Source organism: Hetaerina americana, unplaced genomic scaffold, assembly GCF_022747635.1.
Source record: "Hetaerina americana unplaced genomic scaffold, ioHetAmer1.1.p SCAF_2, whole genome shotgun sequence".
Lineage (NCBI taxonomy): Eukaryota > Metazoa > Arthropoda > Insecta > Odonata > Calopterygidae > Hetaerina > Hetaerina americana.
Window position 1 is genome coordinate 82,657,243 of NW_027286763.1, and position 25,989 is coordinate 82,683,231.

At 35.3% G+C, this 25,989-nt stretch overlaps 2 protein-coding genes across 2 annotated transcripts in view; both read right to left on the reverse strand.

The window, feature by feature from the left end:
* The window catches only part of HDAC6 (histone deacetylase 6), a 38,429-nt gene extending 16,891 nt beyond the window's left edge, over window positions 1-21,538 (reverse strand). The window contains exons 1-14 of the mRNA XM_071585649.1: window positions 21,368-21,538; window positions 20,785-20,970; window positions 20,461-20,591; window positions 19,993-20,176; window positions 16,979-17,076; window positions 16,357-16,536; window positions 15,981-16,173; window positions 12,205-12,264; window positions 8,755-8,844; window positions 7,989-8,095; window positions 5,785-6,017; window positions 3,149-3,230; window positions 2,724-2,811; window positions 1,862-2,044 (exon numbers count right to left, since the gene is read on the reverse strand). Coding sequence (XP_071441750.1) covers window positions 1,862-2,044; window positions 2,724-2,811; window positions 3,149-3,230; window positions 5,785-6,017; window positions 7,989-8,095; window positions 8,755-8,844; window positions 12,205-12,264; window positions 15,981-16,173; window positions 16,357-16,536; window positions 16,979-17,076; window positions 19,993-20,176; window positions 20,461-20,591; window positions 20,785-20,970; window positions 21,368-21,370 — 1,818 coding nt within the window. The 5' untranslated portion in view covers window positions 21,371-21,538. The remainder of the gene's footprint in view (window positions 1-1,861; window positions 2,045-2,723; window positions 2,812-3,148; window positions 3,231-5,784; window positions 6,018-7,988; window positions 8,096-8,754; window positions 8,845-12,204; window positions 12,265-15,980; window positions 16,174-16,356; window positions 16,537-16,978; window positions 17,077-19,992; window positions 20,177-20,460; window positions 20,592-20,784; window positions 20,971-21,367) is intronic.
* A 1,640-nt stretch (window positions 21,539-23,178) lies between these two features.
* dlt (codanin-1 like protein dlt) overlaps window positions 23,179-25,989 on the reverse strand; it is a 32,872-nt gene continuing 30,061 nt past the window's right edge. The window contains exon 14 of the mRNA XM_071585651.1: window positions 23,179-24,013. Coding sequence (XP_071441752.1) covers window positions 23,858-24,013 — 156 coding nt within the window. The 3' untranslated portion in view covers window positions 23,179-23,857. The remainder of the gene's footprint in view (window positions 24,014-25,989) is intronic.

The following is a 25,989-nucleotide window of genomic DNA, read 5'->3' on the forward strand; positions in this document are numbered from 1 at the left end:
CGTCGGTGAGTGTCGTTGATGGGCGTCCAGGCCGTGGTTCGTCGTCGACCTCTTCTCTGCCCTCCACGAACATCTTGTGCCACCGAAAGATCATGTTTCTGGACATGGCTGACTCCCCGTAAGCCTGGTTAATCATACCGACAGTTTCGGTAGACGATTTCCCAAGCTTTACCGCAAATTTGATGGAATAACGCTGCTCCAAAAACTTCGGCATCGCGTTCCGTGACGTGGGTCGAGCGTGGAGTTTCGCGTTAACAGAGCTCCTCACTACACCACAGCTCAGAGCCAACTGCCTTTTTCAGCGTCGCTTGCCAACATACCCCCCTCTAATCGCAGCCCGTCAGAGCGGTGCTGGGCGCGCCTGGAGCGGCGGGAAAAAATCAGTACACTTATTTTCCGGACGAACCCTGTAATTACTCTTGGTAGGGTCACCAGTGCCAGACAGGTCAAAGGGCAGGGAATCAGAAGAAATTTAGTCCTCTCAGAGGCTATTCCACAATAAGGCAGTTGCAAAAGGCATCTGACCTCAGTGGGATGGCCATTTCAGTTATGGTGCCATGTTAAAAATACTATTGAAAAAGACATTGGGAAATCACAATTATTTAATCCCAAGACTCTTATCAGGAACACAATGATAAAAATGAGTCCTGGCAAGGTATGGGATTCAGCCCACTGACCCAAGTGCCATGTCCAGCAGTCTGAAAGACAATATTACCACAGTCGGATGGAATAAAGAGAGGTAGAATGTAAGGGGAATTAAAGATGATTTAGTTGTATAGTGGGGTGCCAGGTTGTATCTTGTTAGATCAGCTGAGGAATGTAGGCTTGTTCAGTCCGTATCCATCCAAAACTTACTGTAAATGGTAGACTGCCAAATAATAATAATAATAATTATAAACACATATGAAAACTAATAAGAGTTACAGAAGATATTTGACATGTTGTAGCAAACCAGTGAAAATGTGACAGAAATCAACTTTGCTCAGTATGTTTCTCTGTTAATTTTATGATATTTAAACATTTATTTGTGAACAATAATTGATCAGCTACATAATGCCTGGGTTATAAGTAATTATAATATCTAGTTCTCTTTACTATATACTTCTTGAATAATTTTTTTTCATTCAATAAACACTGATAGCCAGCTAAATAGATTAAACAATTACATGTTTTCATTCATTATGTTCCTCTGGCCACATACTCTTGTTATGACTTACAGATATACAGATGCCTGTATACAGGTATGCGCATGTGAAGACATAAATAGTTATGATTCTTAAATATAATAGTTATAATTTACTTCATTTGATTCAAGAACAACCATGAACTTCAATTGCTTGGCTGATGCAAGTACTGGTTGGTTTTTCATTAAAAAATAACTCCCCAGATTAAGTGAACATACAATGGTATGCTCCTCTATCCTACCTATAAAAGGAAAGCAGGGAGGAAGGAGACAGTGACTACCCAAGGAAGATTGAATTTACCTTTCTTTTCTAAAATGAATATCTTAAGAGGTTAAATAAAAATTGCCTCTGTGATTGCAGACAGTAATCTAATACTCACCTAGTCCCATCCAGAACTCATCTAAAATGTGTACAACTCTTTAAGAAACAACTTATCATTTTATAACAACATAAAACTTAGCTGTTTTTATAAATATAAAAGTTTTTTAAAGAAAAAATGTAAAGTTTGTAAGCCTAAAACTTTAACCGTTTAACTGTGCATACCTGAAATACACTAACCCCAAGAGAGGTCATCATTTTACTATTCTTGAGCTATAGTATACAGTATTACACAGGCTCCATTGCATTTTCCATAAAATAGATGGTTTCTATCAACAAAAACTGCTGTAATAACTCACCTCTAACACAGATCCAGCAGCAACAGAGGCAGACTCAAAGCTGTCAGGATGAAGGTATATTGATTGCAAGTCCTCTTCTTGCCTAATCATTTCTTTACGCTCCATCACAGAAGACCTCTTGACCCATTCAATGTAGGACTCTTGCTGACAAAGCAGCAGCTCCTCATCAGTTGCTGGGCGCCCCTGTAGTTTCATAATTTATTTACTTTGGCTAATGAAGGATGTGATGTCTTTTTCACATACAATGCCGATTTTTAATGGTATAAAATTTTCTGGAGCGAAATAAAGACAAAAATTGACCATGATATTTAAAAGTTTTCACTGATACCAAACTGTTTCATATGAGACTCTCCAAAATCATTCAATCAAAATTAGTTCCGGTTCATGATGGTCCTTGCTGGTTAGGTATAATAGAAACATTGATATGCTGCAGTATTTGCCAAAATATTTCTTATTGCGATTTGTAATACAAACTCACCTATTAGCCTAAATTTAAAAAAAAAAATTATTTCCCAAGGCTATGCAATGAATCATAAAGCACAGAATTTTTCATTATCATTCACAATATATTTTTTAAAGTTCCTCTACATTTTAATTTTTTACATGGCTATTGCTTATATTTCTCAATCCAATTCCCGCATTATATTTAAATTTGATATGTTGTTATAAAAAGATGATTACTAATTAGATGATTATCCATATCCATGAAAATATAAATGAAGTCATGTCTCATATTTTTTTTCTACCCAAACTGAATTTCAATCAGATGAGTTTTCAGTTTGACATTCATGGTTGGATAAAATGATGATGGGACCAATTATGGATAATACTACTACTAACTATCATCACAGCGAATACACACCTGCAACTGAAAACATCTATCACTGACTCCATACTCTCGAAAGCGATTCAGACATGCTGAAAGACGATCTGGCCTCTCAGGGTGACATCTGTCGAGGAAATATTTTTTTTGGATTGTCATCAAAGTTGAAAGAATTATCCTCCACATTTTGGAGTTTTTCCCAAGTTTTGAATACATATTGCAATGTTATTTACAAAATAAAATGCAATTATGATGCAAAAAATTAAAAGCAGAGATTCCAATGAAAATTTTAATAATTGGTAATATTTCTCATGGAACATCATATTGGTTGAAAACATTGCTTTGGATGAAACGTTTCCCTTCATTAGCAAGCAGATCATGCACTAATGGAGATATACTCCAAATTTCGTGATAATGTAAGCTTCGATCCAAATAAATTTCTACTTAATGCAATCAATACTTACGGGTCTCTTAAATTCTTGTGTTTCAACATTCTTTCATCAGACACCAAACAAACTCTCTTCTCAGGAAAAGTCAGTTTTGTTACTACAAAAAATAAGAAAAGAAAGATGACTAGAAATCTCCAAATAAATGTGAAACAAAAGAGATTTATTTTACAAATAATATCATTTACTCAATTGCATCATTAATCACATAGTGCTGCACCCATTTCATACTTATTTGTGTCGTTTGTGAGAAGCATTTACAAATGAAACACAAACAATGGCATATAGGTATTACAGTAGATAATCAATTTATCTGTGATTTTAACAAAGAACCATGGTTTTGGATTGGTTCTTCAACTCAACTTGATTAGTCTGAAGAATTATTATAATTACAGTATCGATGGGTCTGTCGCTTTCACTTTACTATGGAGAATTTATCTCTAAAATTATATATTATGCATTCTTTTCTTCAGTACATCTACTGATCATGAAAATATGTTTAAAATTCTAAAAAGGGGTAATACAACGAATAGTCAATGAGCTCATAGGCGCACATTGTCATCTTTTGTTTAAAAAAATAAAATGCTACCTGTGCCATTGCATTTTTACTTCAAGTTACAAAAAATGCAATCATATAAGATTACATCCCAGCATGATTATCACAGAGCATATGTATGTGTGCTTGAGAAATAGGGCCAAATCCTATGGGATTAGAGTTCTTTAATAAATTGAGCAAAGAACCCAAAGGAACTCATAAGAAGCTGCTTTTCAAAAGCAAACTTAGGACATTTGTACCAGCCTTACTTTTCCATTTGAACCAGGAGTTTCTGGAGAGTGATAATTTCTAATTTTTGCACCAAAGTTTGGTGTTGTTATTATGTTAGCCTGTTTATTGCTGTTTTTTTAATTTTAACTTTGACATCCAATATACTATGAATTTATTGCATACTTTAAATACCAGACAAATGAGTATTTAAGTTACACGATATATAATTCAACTTAAGGTAAATGAAACATTCGATGCAGCGTCCTACTTTGTCTGCATGGTTTAAGATAAAACTAAAGGGATCCATGATGCAATCAAGCTTGATAATGTTGGCTTGTGCTTAGTTGCCCCTTAGTATTCACCATCAGAATTCCTAATTATTTACCTAATCAAATACAGGATCTTTTTTTGGGAAACACAAGCATATAATACAAAACATACAATATAATATACATACATATAATATAATGTGTTATTTGTATGAAATTTGGCTAAATGAAAATTCATTAAATAATTTCATCAAACATCGTAGAAAAACAATGAAGAAGGAAACGTGTGAGTAGGGCTATTACTAGGATAAATTAAAATACATATGGCCTTTACAGTCATAGGTTCATTCTCAGGATATCACAAGGCCTGTTCAAAAAAAGATTAGACTGGTCTTTTTATGTGTGAACTGTTCGACGGATCACAATCAATTCCTTGTAGTGGCATCTGTGAAAAGTAAAACGCCACCTTGCCTGTGGCTCTATCTTGACTTGTCTCTACAAAACAGGAATTCTTGTCTGAGCTTATACACACTAGCTGTACAAATTCTAGTGTCATGAGAATAAAGGTCTTGCATATGTGCATTGAATTTTATTTTAACCTCAGGAAAAGTGCAACTGAAACATAAGCAATGATTCAAGGGGAATTTGGCAATGAATCTTTCAGTCGGGCACAGTGTTGGAGGTAGGGAAGGTGAAAGGAGCCATTTTCCCCACAACCCAAAAAAGCTGGGATGCAGCGAACGAGCATGAAGGTAATGTGATAATTTTCTTCGATTGGAAAGCCATTATTCAGCATGAATGTGTCTCCAAAGGACAAAAAACAGTGAATGAGCAGCACCTAATTGAGGTTATGAAAAGGTTAACACATGCCATGTTATGGAAGAGACCACAAATGTAGAATAATAAGTCTTGGTGCTTTCATCATGACAGTGCATCATTGATTTTTTACAGATTTTTGGGCCAAAAATAGCACTCCCGTGATCCCCCAGCCACCCTACTCCACAGTTCTTGCTGCAATGGACTTTTTCCTCTTTCCTAAGTTGAAATCCACGTTGAAAGAATGAGGATTTAAAACAACTGAAGACATCCAACAAAATTGTACAGCAGACTAAAAGGGTTTCCCAAAAGAACCATTCCATACGGCATTCGAAAGTAGGAAAAAACTTTTGGAGCAATGTATTGGCAGCCAAGGGATGTATTTTGAAGGCAATAACCACAACTAAAGGGTAACAAATAAAATCAAGTATTTATTCAAACAGTCTCATCTTTTTTTGAACAGACCTTGTATTTCATGAAATAGCGCTGATTATCGATTATAATCAAGGGAGGACACACCGGAGGATACTAGAAAGTAATGGGTAAAATGATGTTCCCACACACAAAAACTATTATATGGAGCATGGCTTTGTGCAACACAGAAACTTGGTCACTGAAACAAGATGATAGGTGTAGATTGGAGACTTTGAGATTTGGGTGTGAAAAGGCATGGAAAAAGTAAATTGGATATAAAGGGAAACAAATGAAGAGGCACTATAAATGGTAGGGGAGGAGAGAGCATTTTTGGGAGGCAAATAAGTCTGCAGGCCATCGGAGAATCAATGATATAGCTATATTTTTACCAGTAATTAGTGTATCCATTTTAGCATTCAATTCCTTAAGCAGTTCTTCTGATTGCACTGGATAGCAATTTCGAGTTTCAAACACAGGTTGACCTTCTCCGGAGCCAGGCAAGTCAAGAGGGATTTTCTTCGGGGGTTTTTCCACATTCTCCATTAACTTGCATCTCGTCTGTGAAAGTGAAGTCCAGAATGGTGCATGGGCTTCTTTAACATGACATATGGTTTCCAGAATACTGAAAGAAAAGAGAGCATCTCCTCAATATTTGCTCAACCTAATTAACATTACTTTGGGTGCAAATCAATGTTACTTGGCAATGAAAATAAGATAATACCTACCTTTTTCTCCCTTTCAAACTAATTGATTGACATATTTTTTCTGTTTTAACAGCACATATTTTAAGTCTGGTTTGTAGTGAACTAGCAAGATCTGGGAAGTGAATCAAGCATTTTCGGTGTTTGTATAAAGTGGATTAGGAAAAATGCAGAAATACTTTGAAAATATTTTTAAATCGGGTTAAGTGTTACTTAAGTTGGTAGGTGCAGGGTAATGCTTCTAGCTACGGTCTACCAGACGTGTGCTTATCCGCTAGAATTAAGTGCATTATTCATTCTCCTTCCCTCATACATTTTACAAAGACTGCCATAAATTCAATAATAATATATTCTTATCATTAAGTAATCTACTGGTTAAGGTAGGTTTTGGATGGACACAACTACCGAATAAATATTTTATGATTCTAACAAAACACAATCCAACAACCTACTCTACATCAAGTCCCTCTTCATCTCTGTGTACTTCCTTTCTCTCTTCACCCCGTCCGACATCCCTATCCCATTCCTGCCCTTTCCTTGTTTGCCCAACATTCTCCCCTCTATTACAGTCTCCAACATCCCACTGCAGATCAATAGGCCCTTCATCCATTTCATGTGCCTTCCTCAGTGTTTTAAATGTGACACCATCACTAAATGGCCACCTCACTGGGGTCAGATGCCTTTGCAGCCACCCACTGAGGAACTGATGCTGCATGGACTACCTTTCATCTGGCTCCTAACCTTTGACCTATCTGGCATGGATGACCCTACAAGGAGCAATCATCATTGCTACAGACAGCACAGCTATAGGGGTCATTATAAAGCAAAGTGCACCAGCCCATCCACCACGTCAAAGTTGCAGTCCATGGGAGGGATATTAATATACATGAAATTGAATAAAGACGGGCATATAACCCTAACATAATATAACCATGACCAAGTGCATGTGCACATGGGGCTGCTCATTTCCAGTCCCACAATAACTAGTTAAGAGGATGTTATGAGTTAGCGATTCACCAGAAATGAGTGGGACAAATTTTAATCAAATATACGTAGAGTGGAGCTGGTTGACAAATTAATTGGTGACTGTCCCATTAGGTCAGTCTACCCAAACTTCAAGTCACAACAAATGTTTATTAATCAATTGAGCACAAGTATTTTCATTTATTCTTTTAAGATTATAGTCAAACATTACCCTCCATTTTCATGTTTTTTGTTAGAAAAAGAGTTGATATGAAACTGAGCAATTGGTTACTACCACACATCTGCATGATGGCTATTAGATAAATAATGGTCTCGATCCCTACTTGAGGTGCTTTGTGGTGGGCACTTTGAGTGAGTAAGCCATCCGTAAGATGGGACATTAAGCTGCCGACCCCTTGGCGCCTTTTGTTAAGAGTAGGCTAATGCTGATGCCCAATTTCTCTCCACCCTTCATCCTTTCCTGTCCATCCCGAATGGCGCAAATTACCTCAGCTTTCGGTCATCTCCCCTAAATACTACTACTATAATATTAATAGTCTATTGCACAGGACATCACCTGCTGGCAAAGCATCTTTAATTTTCACCCGAAAGGTAATTTTTTCAAATGAGAAGGTAAAAACAATTTAGGAGACCATCAGATGACATGAACTTCTTGTGGATTCGACATTTTTTGCACCACATGCACGCAAACTGACGAAACATCATTGTGAAATTAAATATAAAAACATGACAGTGTAAAACCACATTTTCTTGAGCTCTATTTTGCAAATTAAGATTCCTCTCTCCAGATAGAACCTCCGAGTTCAGAGAGAAATAACAAGTTTCACCAAATATGTAATAGTTACTAACATTCAAACTAATACTGTAATGAAAAAGGCTATAATGAACTTTTATTTCACTCCCTTTACCTTTGAGATGGTTCTCCAAGAGATTCGATCAGGGGACACGGATCTCCCAGTAGTGCACGTAAGGTTAGAGAAGCACCTTCAGCCAATGACTTTAAATAATAACCTCCCTAAAAAAATATAAAAAATAATAACCCATTATGAATTATCATAACAGAAAAAAACAGTTGGAGGCAATAGGGTGACATAACATATGCAACATATGATAGTCATTCAAGTGCATATAATTCAATATAAAATGATTTACTCATTAATAAACTGATTTACAAATTTTCTGTGCTCCTATTTGGTTAGGCATGTGAACATAAACATTGGCATCACAGGAACAATGAAAATTGGCACTGATATAAAATTAATTGAAAAACTGTTCGGATCTCAAGTTAGGTGGGGACTTAAATGGGCAACAGATGATATATTTTACTGTTAAATTATATTTTAAAACACCATATTTTCATGAGGTAATGATTTTTACTTAGTGTGATATGTTTTGATAATAATTGATATTTTGAAATTAAAAACTGTATAACCTTTGAAGGATTACAATCTTGAAAAGTTCAATTAATTTCAACAAGATCAAATGATTTCTAAGGAATTCCATAAACAAGGTAAGAAAAATTTTTATTGAACACTTTGTTTATGTTGCTACTCATACATAAAGCTACACATAATTTACATAAATGTTTCCTCCCCAGGATGAATCGTAATATAAAACTAGTATGTGTGCACATAACTGGGACTAACATGAAGGCTGGACAACTAATGAACTCACCTCAAGAATAACACCTATCTTTCCTCCAGCCAGGCAGGCTAATGACGAAATAAGATGAGCATAAAAAGCCGGAGTCACCTCCATCTCCCCCTAAGAAGAGTAAGAAACCATAGAAATCCATATAATTTCAAGCATTTAAATACAAAGTAATATGACACAGACTTCATGGGTGAAATTGTAGACTAGGAATGGAAACGGTGGCTAAGAAATGAAGGCATGAATTTTTAGCAACGCAAAATAATCGATATCGACGTATTCATCAACCAAGGTATAAATTAAACAATTGAGGTATCAATGCATTCATGAAATCTAAGATTTTTTATTACATGCAAAAGTGGATTATTTTGATGATTTTCGAAAAGATAAATACTGAGAAATCTCAAGCTTTAAAACTTCTTTGCTCATCATGTAATATAAACAAATTTAAACGTAGTTTAGACAACAAGGGTGCATTTATACTCATTAAAAGTCAAAGTGCTATGGTATATGACTTTATAAAAATAAAATAACAAACCTAGATAACATTAGTGAACATGAATGAGAATTTAAAAACAAAATCCATAGAATGTGCACAAATACAACCTACAAAAGTTACAAAATTAGGCATATTTTCAGTTCCCTGTGTGCAGGAATCAAGAGAGAAAATAAAAATGCACTCAGCTATGTTTATGATTAAACTATTTTATGAAGTTCACCTATGGATATCTACATTACAAGCATTTGGAATGAACCTTAGTTAGATAATAATAACTTGCATGTTATGTTTGTTTTCTCATTTCAAGGTATGTTTTATTGTATGTATGCATTAATTTACGTGAATTAACTCGGGGGACATAAAACCAACATGAAAATGTTAAATGATATTTATTATGTCAGTAATATTTTTTTCCCATTTGATTATAACTGAAGTGAGCAAAATCTGTGCATGCAACGCATAATGTACCTTTTCATCCCCAATGGCAGAATCATACCCAGCTGACACAAGCACTAGCTCAGGTCGAAACTGGAGGCAGAATGGGAGAGGAAATGGCACGTTTAGATATTTGGTCAAAGTTTTAATTGCAAGACTGTGTAATGAACCCAATAGCCTCTCCTCAAGCTAGGCATCATTCTCACTTTCGGGCAATTTCAGCTGCATCCAAGTGGAACCCAAAATTCTCAAAAGCCCTTTAAATTAAGTTCAAATCGATGATGATAGTATGTTGTAAATAAAAATAAAAAAATGTTAACAACTAAGGTAGGAAATTAGTCTAGTCGAAAAGAAGAAAATGTTGAAGAACTGGAACTACTACAATAAAAACTAGAAATTATGTTGAAAATTAAATGCTACAGGGTGTTGGAGACTACTACTATAATATGAATATACTACTATGAGTATAATACCAAAGAAATAGGAGAATACTCGCATTTCTTTGGCAATGTCCATTGTTTTATTTTTATTTTTTGCTGTTTTGATATTTTTTAACAGGGTGATAAAAACTAGGGATTTGGAAAACCTTTGCATCTAAATATCCTACTAGCCTTTCTTAATGCAATGAAGAAGCACAGATTTAACCAGATTTAACTTTTAAGGTAATTCATAGTACAACACATACATGTGCTTTTATGACAATGCCAATCACACATAGCCAACTTATTAAATTATATGAGAAGTTAGGAACTATACTAAACATTTTTGGCCACGACTCATTTTCATGCACACAGCAATTTCATCAGATTTGTGTTTCATCTAGATGTTGAAATTCAATCCTTAAAAATCACGTTAATAGTTACCTATTTTGACTGATTTTGAGCAAAAAATAAGAGAACTTATCATTAAAAACAAGGCTGTATTTCACAATTGTCAGTTAACTGGAGCTAATGTTAAAAATATGCTTTTACTCTAGCGTAGGCCCTTCTTTTTTTCCTCAACATTATAAAATACTGATGCAGCTCACACAAGAAGAAAAGCAAAAGTATTTTGAAAAGTAAAATCCAATTATAATTTGTATATAATAACTGCAGATGGGGTTATGTCTTTCCATTTCCTCTACTACATAAAGAATCACAAGATTTATTTTTTCAATATCGGAAACGTGTTCTTCAAGAAATTAATAAAACTGGGAAAATTGCAGGAAGTGGTATCGTAGTCTATCAGATACAGTAGTAGATCTTTTTGTGAAAAACATGTGACATATAGAAAGGTATTGGCACCCTTACTCTGATCTGCGAATTTCATATGCTGTAGGGATATGGTGAGCTCTACCATCACCTATCAAACCAACCATAGGGTTAACTATTGTGATTCTCTTGTATTAAAATCCACACCGATAAAATGCATTTCTTTAGAGTAGGGGTGTTTGAATTTATTTACTAGGACAGAGGGTATCATGTGAGTCAAATTTAGTTTCAAATTTAATATATTTTCCAAAGCGCATTAAGCGTAAACTGAAGAAATTGCTGTGTCGTGACTTACTCAGAAGTGAAATCTGCCATGAGTAAAATATCAGCATAGTTACAATTGATTCAAGCCAACATGTTTTAGGCTAAACGGAAGATAAAATCTATAAAATAGTGTGGAATGTTAAGAAGTAAAACAGATTCAGTTCCAAATACTGAAATGGAAAAAAATAACTACATCATTCCTGTAACACCCAAGCTATGTTGGTATACCTAAAAAGCATAAAATTCTTCAAAGTTCTCCTTTCTATTTGATCATTAGCTGTTTTATCAGTATTTGATATTTTACAGTTCCACTACACTAAAAGACTGCAACATATTTTTAACAAAAACCGGCGAATGATTTTTACACTCTGAAAATATTGCATTGAAATGCACATTAGCGGATGACTCCGTGAAAAGTTACTGTTGCGGCATCTCCTGCAGTTTCTTTGGAATTTGGATAGAAAGACCTGATTTTTTTCCCAATAAAATTATGCTTAGTGATATGTTCTGCATATCCACTTCCTTTAACCAGAATTTTGGCTCATCTACCACCCATTCCTAGGGCATTAAAACCATTTTCTAGTGATATCATTTAATCTATTTATTCCCTTCTTGGTAAAATTTAAATGTATCCAACTCCTTTAAACAGAAATGGTGGGACAAATAATCAATGAAACATATAAATACATGCTGGATGACTGAAAAAAAACCATATCTCCAAAAGTGCCCTCTGTGGATCCTATGGAAGTGAAAAATAATACATTATATATACGACTAAACAAGTGGTATTATGAGTGACTTTGTTGTAAAAAATATCTTCCTCGAGATGTGATGGGTATATGTTCATAAAACTATAGAAAACTGTTCATTCCAATACCTCTACCCTCACAAATACATGCTACGTCATGGGATATTTAAAAATGTGTAAGAGGTGTTGAATAGAGAAGTACCGTGCACACATGGAACCTAGCAACAAAAAATTTGAAAAGCCTAAAATGCTTAAGGTATACAAAACCAAACTCCAACCTCAGGACACCCGACGGCAGCGTCATAGCCAGCAGATACCAAGATGAGATCTGGTTGAAACTACATGAAATAAAATGAAATGAACAAGGTTAAACAAACATCTATACACAACAAATGTGTCTCTACATACTTCACTTCATGCACCATAAGAGGGAGAGATACATATTTTAGTTAAAAGAAAAATGCCACTAATTCTAACAATCAACAGGAGGGCAGCCAATTGCTCAGTGGTTTTAAACTGACTGTTTTTTAAGTTGACTTAAAATTTCAGTTATCAGAATTTTTTTGGAGCTATGTGCCAAGTTAAAAACATATTTTTCTTGTTTAGCGTGATGATTTGTCACCTAATGGTGATAATCAGCAGGGAAATAGTTTATGTCCAATATTTTTTCTTTACTCTAATGGTCAGAAGTAAGGCGATAAGCAGGAATGAGGTATATCAGTGTGAAGGAAAAATAAGGAAAATGATGTGAACATAATTCATGTTTTTCTGGAGATTAAAATTTGTGAAACAATGCAGAGGTTATGCCTGCGCATCATTTACCAATGCAGACTTAGGGAACCAGATCTTCCATGGCTCAGGTGAAAAAAATAAAATCAGACGCTTGGAGAGGTGAAAGCCTGAGTCAAAGGCAATTGATGAAAGAAAGTTTCTGGATTGGAGAACAAAAGCCTATCTTGAGACTGAATTAAGGAATTTCTCTGGTGAAGAGTATGTTTGCTGATAAGGTTCCTGAAATTTTGACATGCACCAGTGTTGCAGTTGGCATTCAATCACTCTTCAAGATGCCCAATGCAGTGAGAGAGAAATGCAGAGTCACCAAATACCCTACTTATTCACATTATCTTTAACTCCATGAAGTTATTGCAAAAACAAATTTTGGGACACCTCTAAATATGAACAAAAGATCAAGGACAGATGATGGTACAGTCAAATTTGAGCGATGACACCAAAATTCATGTCTACTGTACAGTGATAAAAATGCATGGTTTTCTGGTCCAGTGGTTACCCAGATCAAGAATAACTGCAATGATGAGATAGGAAGATGTACAAGGGAACAACCACAGCTATGGGAAGCATGTTTACTGTAAAGAATGAATTAAGGGATTACAGCCTACTATGCATTACTAAACTTACTTCTTAAGAATAAATGTCTTTAATAATATCAATAACAAAATTAACAGTAAAGATTGCAATCATACACAACAAGGAAAGATAAGTTTCCAGAAGTATACATTTAGTATGTGTTAACTGAAGAAGGACATGAGCCTGTGGTATCATACCCAGATACCATGATATAATTCAATTCCACATAGGCTGAAGAAGCTCTTCACAAATCAGTTAATACATAATAAGTAGAAGGAATTTGTTAAAGCAATATTAATTCAAATAAATATAAAATAGAACATAAGAATAATTAAGAATAATTAGCATAACTCTTTTGGTAAATTATTTACTTGGGGCTGAATGAAAATCATTGAATGTAACCATAAATTAACAATTATTCACTCCCCTCACACTTAAGCTTATACATTGAACATTGTACCACTAAACCCCTCTATTTTCTTCCTCTTTAGTGTCTTTATGAGGAGATCCATCCAGACACTGATTTTTGCACACACCAATACATATCAATTATACCAATATTTTACTAATCTTAAACATTTGGGATTAGTAAATGGAACTAAATGATGAAGAAAAAAATAAATACATATCTTTGCTAGAGGATATTTGCATGACACATACACACATGTAAAGAGTGATTATTGTAAGCACCTCACAAGGAATGCCACCGACATTCTCTGCAACTGTATTAGAAAAATAAACGGCCGTCTTTATTTTAGGGTGAAATTGAGACTATGGAGTCTCTTCTACCACCTAACCACCGAGACCAAAGCCCAATTAGAACCAAATTATTAAAACCAAAGCCCTAACTCCGGGGACAAAAGATAAAATTATATAATAGCTCGCAAACACATTTAAAACATATAAAAAAGTTTGGTTCAATATCAGGTAAAACTAAAAGAATTTCTGTGGCAGAAAATGTATTATTCAATTGAAGATTATATGCATGCCGCATGTATTATCTTAAAGCACAATTAAGCGGATAAAATAATACTTTGTAATTCCACAGATTTATTTCACAAACACACGACCCGGGTTTCGACGTACAACGTCATCTTCAGGTGCAGACATACAGGCGACCAACATATATATACCCTTAGACCGGGGGGAGGGAGGGGGGAAATTGGGGGGAAGGAAAGATAAAAAAGGGGGGGGGGGGGCTGGGGAGGAGGATGGTGGGGGAGGGGGTTGGGCAAGGCGCGCTTGTGGGTGGAGAGCCAGGCGGAATAGAATGAGTGGGTAATGGAGGGCCGTGGGAGAGGGGGGGGGGGGGAAGGAGTCCCTACCGGATTATCCCTTTACTGGGAGTCCCCAGCGGGGGGGGAGGTTGTGGAATTTTTAGGTTCACTATGGATATCTCGGAGGGAAAGGTTAAGGAGAGGGGAATGGGAGGTGTACAATAGGTCATTAACAATAATTTTTTCCTTGGAGCGAACATATTTTAAAATCTCCAGTTGCTCTAAAGCATCAAGTCTATACCCTTTCTTCTCAGCATGTAATATTTCTAGCTGAAAGGCACTCTGGTGGTGGTTGTCCAGCAAATGTTTAGCAAAATGCGAAGATGGCTTTTGGTTCCGCACACAGGCCTGGTGTTCCTTCACTCGCGTACAGAATTTCCTTCCTGTTTGACCCACGTACACTGCATCACACTCACAACGTAACATATACACACCGCTCTTTTCTCCTTCTAAAATTTTGTCCTTTGTGTGTGAGAGCAGGTTTTTAAGGCTTGATTTATTATAATAAGCGATTTTTAACTTATCTTTTGGTAGCAATTTGTAAATTTTTTTCCAGGTTTCACCCAGATACAGGATTCTCCGCCATTTGGCAGAGGAATCTTGTAGTGGTTGGGATTTATAAATTCTGTCAATTGCCTGTTTTTTTATTTTATCTAAATATAGTTTATCAATTAATTTATCATCGTAGCCATTATTACGTGCTATTAATTTAATTGTTGACAGTTCTTTCTTGAAATTGCATAGAGACAAAGGAATGCTTGTCAGTCGGTGGATCATAGAATGGAAGGCGGACAGTTTCTGGGAAAAACAGTGCCTTGAGTTACAATGAATAACTTGGTCTGTGTATGAAGTTTTCCGGAAAATGGAGAATTCCAAGTGATTTTTAACTTTTGAAATATTTAAGTCAAGAAAATTGAGTGAATTGTTTTCTTCTAACTCACAGGTGAATTTAAGGTTCTTATTTAGAGAGTTTAAATGAGCTAAGAAATTTTCAAGTTGCCTTTTTGAACCCTTCCACACACAAAAGACATCGTCTACATACTTATTATACAGTATGGTGTTGGGCTCTATTTTGTTGGGAGAGGTAAGGAAATTGTCACTGCACCATTTGTTAGCATCAGAAAAAATTCCATGCCTTACCCTCAATTACTGTGAATAATCAGCACAATTCTGTACGTACATATGCAGTATATACAAGCAAAAACAACACAAACTTGCCATTATAAGCTACCAATAAAATTAGAGACAGTTATATAAGTGGAAGATTTTTGAAGAATACTTCCTAACTGCAATTATGTAGTGATGATATACACCCAAAATATCATCATGAACATGGGAACCTAAAGACTTCTAGGTGTAATTAAATACTAGGTATGAAATGAAAAAATTAAATTAACACCAAATGTTCTAACCTCGTAAGCAACAGGCATGAGGAGTTGTCGAAAAATGGCATTATAATCCTTGTTACCCATGCCAGTTTGATTTAGAGGCACATTTATGTTGAATCCTCTTCCACTGCCCTTTCCAACATGGTCAAAATCAGACTCAGCCAAATTCGGCCAAAACTGTCCATATTCATATCGATGAATAGAAAAGTATAATACCCTGGAAAGAGGTGGATTAAAATGTTTTATAATAACCAATATTCCTAAACTCAACTGATCAATGTTTTTATTCAATTATTTGCATTGTTTTATAATTTAGTAAAGGAAGGTATAATTGATTTATACCAAAGTTAACTTTTTACAAATTGCTATTAAGGAAATTAAATAATGACAGTTCTCTTACCGAGGATCCTCATAAAACATCTGTTGAGTTGCCTGCCCATGATGTACATCCCAGTCCACCACAAGAATACGAGATACTGACTTAGCTGGATGGTTTAATGCATGCAAAGCTCCCATTGCAACATTGTTGAAGAAACAGTAGCCACAGTAGCTGCTATTCATGGCATGATGACCGGGAGGCCTATCAAAAGAATATCAAAATGAAGAGGTCTTTTTAAAAATATGGGCGACAAATATTAACTTTTTCTCTCAAAAAACCTTTGTATGACTACTACTGAAATATATAAATAGATAAATATAATTAATACTCGATATTTTTGAATGAAACATAAATTAATCAAGTTTCTTGGAACTTGCAGCATTATCATTAGACTCAATGGTAGAGCAATGCTTAGATAGCTCTGTAATAATTTTCTACCACTGCTAATGCGACAAAATCTCAAGTACAATTTTTTCATTCAAATAATTAATAAAGACAATAACTTCCGCAGCACTGGAAAACAATAATAATTTTCATTACCGTTGCTGGCATTACAAAATAACTGCTCAACGCTATGAAAAAATAGTGAGAGAAGTCCCATTAATAGGATCGATTAAATGATCAATAGACAGAATACTCATACCTAATGATTGCCATTCCATTTTGAGCTTTTCCATCAAGTATTGACTCGACTAGTTCAATTGCACTTCCAGCTGCTAGCAGGGCTGCTTCATAGGTTTCCTAAAAAAAAATTAGATGCTATAAAATATTGGAAGCCAACGAAAGTCAAAAATTTCGTTCACAAAAAAGTACAGTAATCACCATTATGATGGAATAAGATACTAATAAATTTAAACATGCATACTGACATAATATCTTCTGATTCCTGCAATGGAAAAAAACTTGAAGAGTCACAAACAGTAAAACAGCATGCATGTTTATTAGTAAAATACATAGGCCTAGGGACATTTCCAAAATCACAGCACCAATTTACAAATGGCCATCCTAATATTCTGCATTGCATCTAGTATGGATCCCTAATTGTCAGCTTGAGGAATGGAGTTCATGGGGAATTGATTTCATCCAGATTTCTTCAGGTTCTCATTGAATAAATAGCCTAATATGACAACAAGCCTACTCTGTTCCCATTAAAACCTGAATGCAGAAGGCCAGTCCACTTGCTATATTCCTTTAGGCCAATTTTCAGGGAACTCTTTCAATTCACTAAGTAGGCATAACCTAATATCTCTGATGAAATTCAGCAGGTTTTTATAATTGCTATTATTATTAGCAGTAGTCCACACAGTTAGGCTGTCTGTCAGATACTACGATAAGCTGTAGACCCCTTGGCACTTTTGAGTAGGCTAATGCTGATGCCAGGTTTCTCTCTACCATAAATTACAGATGCAGGTGTGATGTGGTGGAACTGTTCCATAATAACTGAGGTGAAGACTACCACAATTTTCCGCTAAATAAAAACCTATTTAAGACCAGTTTCGATGCACTACAACATTTTCAAGGGAAGCTCTCACTGTACAGGTCCAACATATACATTTTAAGAATAGGAGGTGGGGAAACCAGGGTGTCTCCACGTGCTGGGAGAGGTTAAGTGAGTGGGAAAAACGGAGGCTCTGAGGATAGGAGAAAAAAGTGAGTAAAAGTGGGGGTGGAGGTTGAGGCTTTGTAGAGGAAGAGGGAAAGACAAAGGAATATGAAGACTCTAGTTGGTTTCAATAAGATGGCCTTTTCTTCTTATCTGCATTCCTTATGGCATCCATCGCCACAAGGAATAAGAAGAAAAGACCCCACGGTCTGCAACTCCTCACGGTGTGCAGGGAAGGAGTGGTGGCAGTGTCCTGTGGTGTTGGGTGGGGTCCATTGGTGGATCGGTCTCCTATGTCTTATCCCCACAGCCTTACTTTATTTCAATTCCCTCAACACCTTTTCTATCTCGCCATCGAGAGAACCTGGACCTAAGCTATCCTCATCTGTGTCATATTCTCTATGTATAATCTCACTGGCCTAATTTATTTACCATACAGTTCCTCTATATTATCCTTTGACTACACTTTGAATCTTCTCCGGCTCAAAAAATATTTTTCCTTTACTCATCTTTGATTGTTTGCAATGATTTTTCCTTCTTACTTCCTTACAATATTTTAATATTCCAAAATAGGGCACCAATTTTACCCTTTCTCAGTAGACTTTCCATATCCTCGCACTGTGTTTCCCACCACACTTCTTTTGCTTTATATCACTCGCCTCAGTTTATTATTCAACTCTTTACACTTCCCCCTACCTAACTCTACATTTATATTCTTCCATTTCCTTCTCTCATTTTTTTTAATTATCTCATTTGTAATCCATGTTTTTCTTGTCCTTTTCCAACAGTTCTATTTGCGGCTTTCTATATCCTTTTTTTGTTATATTCCCATTTTTCCTTTTAAGTACCCAGCACCCTTTCCTCACTTATGATTTTCTCTACAGCCTACTGATACCCTTCCATGTCAATCTAGTTAATAATGCCTTTAAGGTCCATATTTTTTTAAGAAAAATAATTCATGCTGCTAAAGGATTAACTCTTGACTTACCACAAATATTAAATATCATATATCATGCAAGTCAACAAAAATGAAAAAAAACAAAGCAAAAAAAATGTTTTTGTGAAGTTTATAGAAGAGTACTAAAAAGTTGATAAATCATGATAAGCAAAAATAATCAAAATATTAAATCTTGCTAATTATGAAATACTAATTGTGTATCAGTAAACTTATCAGAAGTTGGTAGTGGTGTACAGTTGTTTAGTAAGTGTTTAAGGTGTGGGGCTGCCAGAAGACACCGCAAGTTAACCAAAATTTAAAATTTCAGAAAAAAGCTCTCAAGATATATGACTGATTCTTTACCGACACAGAATTCTAAAGCACTCATGAAATTAAAAATTCTTAATAGCAAATCAATCATATTTTTTATCCATTTAATATACATCCAGGAACAATTGAATGGCCATTGGATACCCTCTCTAAATCTACAAACAATTCATGACACATTAGGCTCAATAATGAATTAAATTTACCTCTATGAAGTCTGAAAAGGTCAAAAATCAACTCAGCAATTGAAGCATGAGACTTTCTAATCGACTTCTAGAAAATTCCACAACAGTAAAATCAAAAAAATCAAAAACTAATTTATTTTTACTGGTGTCTACAGTATATTACATTCTATTGAAAAGTATTTTCCACAAATGAAATAATATTTTGACTTATAAATTGTTGAACTTGTCTCATTTCATTTAAATGTACCACTGTTTGTGACAATTGCATTTCTGAAAACATATGTTGCTGATAACATTTCGCAAATGACCTTGGCTGTTGGTCGCCTCCCTTAAAATCTACTACTGATATACCATTAAATACTGAATAAATATATTTTATTATTACTAAAGAGATCTTGGTGACCTTTGAGTACACAAGAGACAACAGGATTTAATTAAAGCTCAATTTTATAAAACTATAAAGGGAAACTTCCATGAAACCCCATAAAATAAAGGGAATGTTCCATGTGGTATAAAATATGTAATATATGGATTACCTATTTCCAATCATATGACAAGATAAATTAATATGGGACATTTCCTGGGACAGATTCACTTCTACTTACTGGATGAAAATACACTGAATCATAGCGAGATGACAGTTTCTCGAGATGTGCAGCATCCTGACACCCAGCAGTTGATGCTATCGTTTCCAGGTGAGACTTAGAATGCAGAGCAAATATCTCTTCTTTGGTGGCAATTCGTGGTTTGAGCATCATGCACCGATTAATTAGACCCAGTGATGTGCACCTACAAAAATATACGAAAGAATAATTATCAATCAGCATAAAATGAATGTCATGTGAATTCTGTTGGATTTAAGCCTTAAAATTCTCCAAATTTACCCACTAAATTGATTTGCAGTTGCAAATTTCTTTCCCCTCATTGAGGCAGTGCACTTCCCCCATAAGGCTACGAGTTCTTTCTCAGAAATAAAAGATATAAACTGGGGTGAGCACTAATATTAAAGCGCTACAGTGTGGATTAAGTGGAAACAGTGATGTGTGCTGCCATAATCACAATGAAGTACATACCTTTCAATTATGCAAGATAATCTCTCAGGACATTCTGGGTAACTTTCATCCCACAGTGCTTTGTGTTTCAACATTCTTTCATCCCATACAACAGCTGTGGCTTTTCGAGTCAATTCTCTCCATTCATGCATCTACACAATAGGAATTATTAGTCAAACAACATTTTTGGGGAATTCAAATCAGTATTCCATATATTTTAACTGAATTTCCTAAATATATGGTCAACTTGAGTTACCAGCTGCAATACTAAGTTTATCCAGTTATACAATGAGAATTATAACATGAAATAATGTTAACATACGAAAACTGGAATGGTTTACTTACTGCTGCATAAACATCTTTCACGACGTCAGTCCTTTGGTTTTGAGTCCTTCCTTTCTTCATTGCTTTACGTTTGGCTTCCAGTAAGGCTGCTGAAGGACCACTACGGCAGGAGCCCTGAGAATTATTTTCTCCCTCCACATTTCCTCTACTTCTCCTGTTCTTTGAATTTCCTTTTGAAGAACTCGACTTAGAAGAACATTGTCAGAATATAATGAATTAATATAACAAAACAAGGCAGGCTCCAAACAAAGAGCATATCATTGCAACGGGTTTCACTATTGCACTTCATTGGGTGAATACTTCAAACACTCATATACTGAAATACAACAATTCACTGTTCTGGCTATAATCGCGTAATACGACTAACTCATAATTCATCTCTCGACATTTTTTCTGAAAACTGTAACTGTACAACTATTTTTAAACATCAATTAAAAAAGAAATCGCTTTCCAATAACAAAAATATCGAGGTGACAATAAACACAACGATCTATACCACCAGCAGTTATAATAAACCCGAGAAGGTGAACATCAGTGTCGATAAACGTAAATGTAAACATTAAAGTGATCATTTTATAATTACCATCGCTTGGTTAATTGTTTTTGTCACAAGAAAGAGGTGAGCGATTTCGCTGGCTCAAATTTATTGGTCAATTAACACAACAGAAATAATTTTGCAGCATGCCGGATTCAGTGGATGGAAAGGAAAACCTCACCGCCCTCGCAATAACATCCCATTCCAACATCTCACCTTGTTTCCATATTAAACTTTATCATGGAACATCTAATGAGTACCTGAAACTTAATACAGAAAGCAAGCGGCCAGTCATGAATTCATAGATGGCATTACTATCGCCAAAGCTAAGGAGTAAGCGAGTTTCCCATCTACTTCAATTACTCAAAATATTTAGGTGAACATTCAATCAATTATACAGATTAAATGGTTATTACGCAATGAAAAATAAGACGCATTCATATTTAATCTAGTTACTTTCCGAATATTTCTTCCCTTTGCATAAAGTCATTCTCCAAGGACACATCGAATCTGACGAGTCCAAAATCGGATCACGAGCGCTAATTCGAATAGGTGTGGTGATTGCTCTCCTCTTATTCATCGTGTTTGGTTACCATTTTGGTATGTAATCGCTACTTTATTATAAAAAATATTCAGGGTAATAATCCAAAGCAAATTAATTTCAGGGTTGACCCAAATGGTTAGATTTCCCAAAAGTCTGTGAACTAATAACAGCACCGCACTACGATCATGATGCCTTAAGATAAGATTGGTCACTGAACGCTAACTTGCCGACAAGGCGTCCGGTCCACATAATGTAGAACATTGGTTTAAAATGAAACATTTTCATCATATTAAAACTAACAATTGTAATGCTCTAGTATGAACTAAAACAACTTAAAGTTCAACAAATAAAATGGTCCAATCTCAATGAGTGATGCTTTGATAATACTTTAAACACTACATCGTGCAGAATTAAGCAAAGAAGTAAAGAGGGTATTAAAATGAAAAACTTCCAATAAAGAAAAATACACTGCAAAGAATATTATATCCCCATGTAACGAGTGAAATGACTCCCAAAATGTATTTACTTCCCCATCAAAAAGAATAGAATTCAAGCTTACTTTAATATCTATAGAACAAAAATGATAAAACTCTTAAGGCAGTTCTCATTATGAAATTATTGATAAATTATGACCCAAAAATATTAATAGGTGTTCCCCTTTCATTGATATTCATTTCAGTACACAAATTAAAAAATACTGAGCTTTACCAAAATCTCAATATGCACCAGGAGATAGCATGCCCAGCATCCCTGTGGTTGGAGTATTTGACTGCCGAAGGAAATCTCATCAACCTCCGGAAGTAGCCAGATTAACAATTTAGTCCCTTGTAGTTATCTAGGTACTTGTTATTTTAAATCACCAGAGGTATATAGAAAAGATTTACCTCAACCCCTTACGTCTTCCCTAAATGCATAACATCATTTGGCTTATTACGAGGTTAACTTTGGAACCCATTATGACCACAATTATCAATTGATTTCATTTAATAGTACCTTAATTAAAACCAATTGCACGCAAAACTGAAACTATCCAAATGATGTTTCAATCAAAAAATTTTCTTTGCTTTTCTCTGAAATTAATATTAATTGACGAAAAATAGCCATTGCTCTTTTGAAGTTAATACTTTTCAATAGATGCCATCCTAGATCTGCTGAAGTGTCTGTAACATTTATACTAATTTTAACATCGATACTAAATGAACTGTGACCTCATTCTGCCCATTCAACAACCAGCAGTTGAATACAAGTTAATCAAGGTTATTGCAAATAAATTATTCTCATTAGTTTTCATTGCTTTTAATTAGTACATGGTTAGTTAAAATAAAATTTTAACAAAATTTACAGAGTATAATTAACAACTGAGGAGCAGCCAGATCTACAATGCAAAAATGACAAATTGGTCACAATATCACATGACAATGCATATTAAGTGGTACAATGTTAGCATCAATACCATGCATAGCTGAGAAATATAAGGTACATTCAAACAAAAACAAATGTACAGTAACAATTACACTTTCAATGAAATTGACCAAGTGCTCACATCCTTTCTGCAATCTCACATAAACAACAATACTTCCATCTCATTTATAGCCTTATCACATCCTCTATAAGTAATCAATACCACTGAAGACTTCTGATTTTGTAAGACACTATGAATACGCCTGTTAATTTATTTAATGAATAATATGTAGTGAATGATCACTTAAGTTTAATGGTGAGAAATTAATGAAGAATATAATTTTGATGATTAAAAAATATGGACACACATGAGGCCATTACAATAAAAAAATTAAATATACTTACTGAAAATATGAAATAATCAAAATAAAAATTCCAGAGTCAAAAAGTCTCATCAATAAAATGCTTTAAAAACAATTTGAGGTAATTTCTTTAGGAAAAACAATATCCTAAGTACTTGATTAAAAACATAATTGCATGCAGTGTATTCATTACAGAAATGTATGGATTGTTGAACTCTTCGTTAAAACATTTCATTCAAGTATGTCCATTGTGGCACATGACTCAGCCAGCCATTCCAACAACAAAGCAGAAGTGTTTTTATCATCATCGTCTGACTGAGGACAAATCTTAACTTCTGGATGGTCAAGAACCCCTTGGATGCATTTGGAGTACGGTGCAAGAAACTCCTATGAATGAGAAAAAGGACATAATCTATGTATAAATAAAACCATGTGTGAGCAGTTATTTATAGCTCTATAAATTATTAAATTTATGGTTGATGACTAACATCTCATGGGATCACATTTCCTCCACTCAAATTACCTTTCTAAATGTCGACATCTTCCTCCTCAAAAACAAATTCCACACTGAACTCCATATAACATATTTCCTTCCAAGAACATCCACAATTATGTCCTCCAGTCAAGTTCTTTGGATTAGCTTCTACTTCTACTAATAATAGGCTACTATTCATTTGTTCTGTTAACTATTTTTCTTTCTAGCTTTGTGTTCAATACTATTGCCACCCCTTGCTGGCTCTCTTCCCAGCTGCTGAATATCACTCTGTAACTATCACTCAAGTAATCACTGCTAACTTTCCATCTCACCTCACGCAGCCCTAAAATATCTGCATTTCCTCTGGCTTTCTATTTTGTAATATTCTTGTCCTCAACATTATCCAAACATTCTAAGTCTCTATTTTAACCAGTTAAGTCCTCTTTTGCTTCCTGTGCTGCTGTTGTTTTGCAAGGATTTCATGATATGATAACCACAGAAGCCTTGCCTCTCCCACTGTCAGACATGCCACATGGCTGATTGGGCTAAGTCCTGTAGTTGCCAGGACTCATTGTCATTCCAGTATCTATCCTAACAGCCTTAGGATAAATAATTTGGGTAGTTTCCTGTTGAATTCCTTAAGTGTTTTAATTCCTGAAGTATTCATCACGTGACAACATCACTCAAAAAGCTCCCCACTGGGTTCAGAGCCCTTTGCAGCCGCCTCGCTGAGGAATAGACGTTGTGCTGACTACCTTTCATCTGGATCCTATCCTTAGACCTATCTGGCATCGGTGACCCTACCAAGAGTGAACATTATTACTCCCACTACAGCTTTAGGGGTCATCAGAATGCACAAGTCCTTCCACCACATCAAATTTGTAGTCCATGGGGAACCACTCTTCGGGGCTCACTAAATTGACATCTTCCTCTTTTGGCTCTACAGGCGTGAAACCAGACTCATTCATTTTTTCTCTCACCTCCTCCTCCTTTATATCTTTTACTTCTTCTATATCTGACCCAACCATTATTTTTCTTGCCGTTGACTTCCATAACAATAAATTCAACACCTCAGTCCACATTAAATCGAGCAATCGCCAATAATACCTTCATTTTAACAGTTGCCACCCATTATACACAAAAAGCTTCCACCCCTTATTCATTATCAGCCTGTGGCCCTAATCTCTGCAATTATACCCCTCACAACATAAATACATGGACTACCAACAGGGTCACTTTCACACGAAAAATGAGGGCACTCAGAAAATGTTTTACTGAAAAACAAAATCCTCCAACCTTCTACCCAATATGCTCCTCATCCCAAAACAAATAACCCAGAATACCTTAATCTCATTGCCATAGTCTTTCCTGGAACCCAAACAAAATCAGGCATATACTGCATAAACTCCACCCTATTATACAAAAACAATGAGTCCACATTACTGCTATTCTTACATTTTCCTTCTGTCTCATTTAAATACCCCTCTAGGTTGTGCAACATTTCCAAATCCATGAGGCCCACTAGTGCACCACCCTTTCTCTTCTCCACCCCTTTCCTCACCATACTGTAAAGGCTGCAATATTTTTTCCAACCTACCATCTCCTCAACTCCAAAATCTCAACCCTAATATAATTCATTTGCCACCTGCACATCAGTAAACATTATTTACCACCTCTCCTGTAACTGCCTTCTACATGGGAGAATGCACCCTTCCCTCTGTATAAAAAAACCACTACAAATTAACTGAATCTCCTGCCTTCCTTAATTATCCCATACCTACTCATAAAAACTTCCCATTGCCAATCATTTGACAACAGTTTCTCTATTCGTTGATTCAAACCCTCCCCTAATCTGAAAGTGGCATAGAAGTGAGAACATTCAATACAG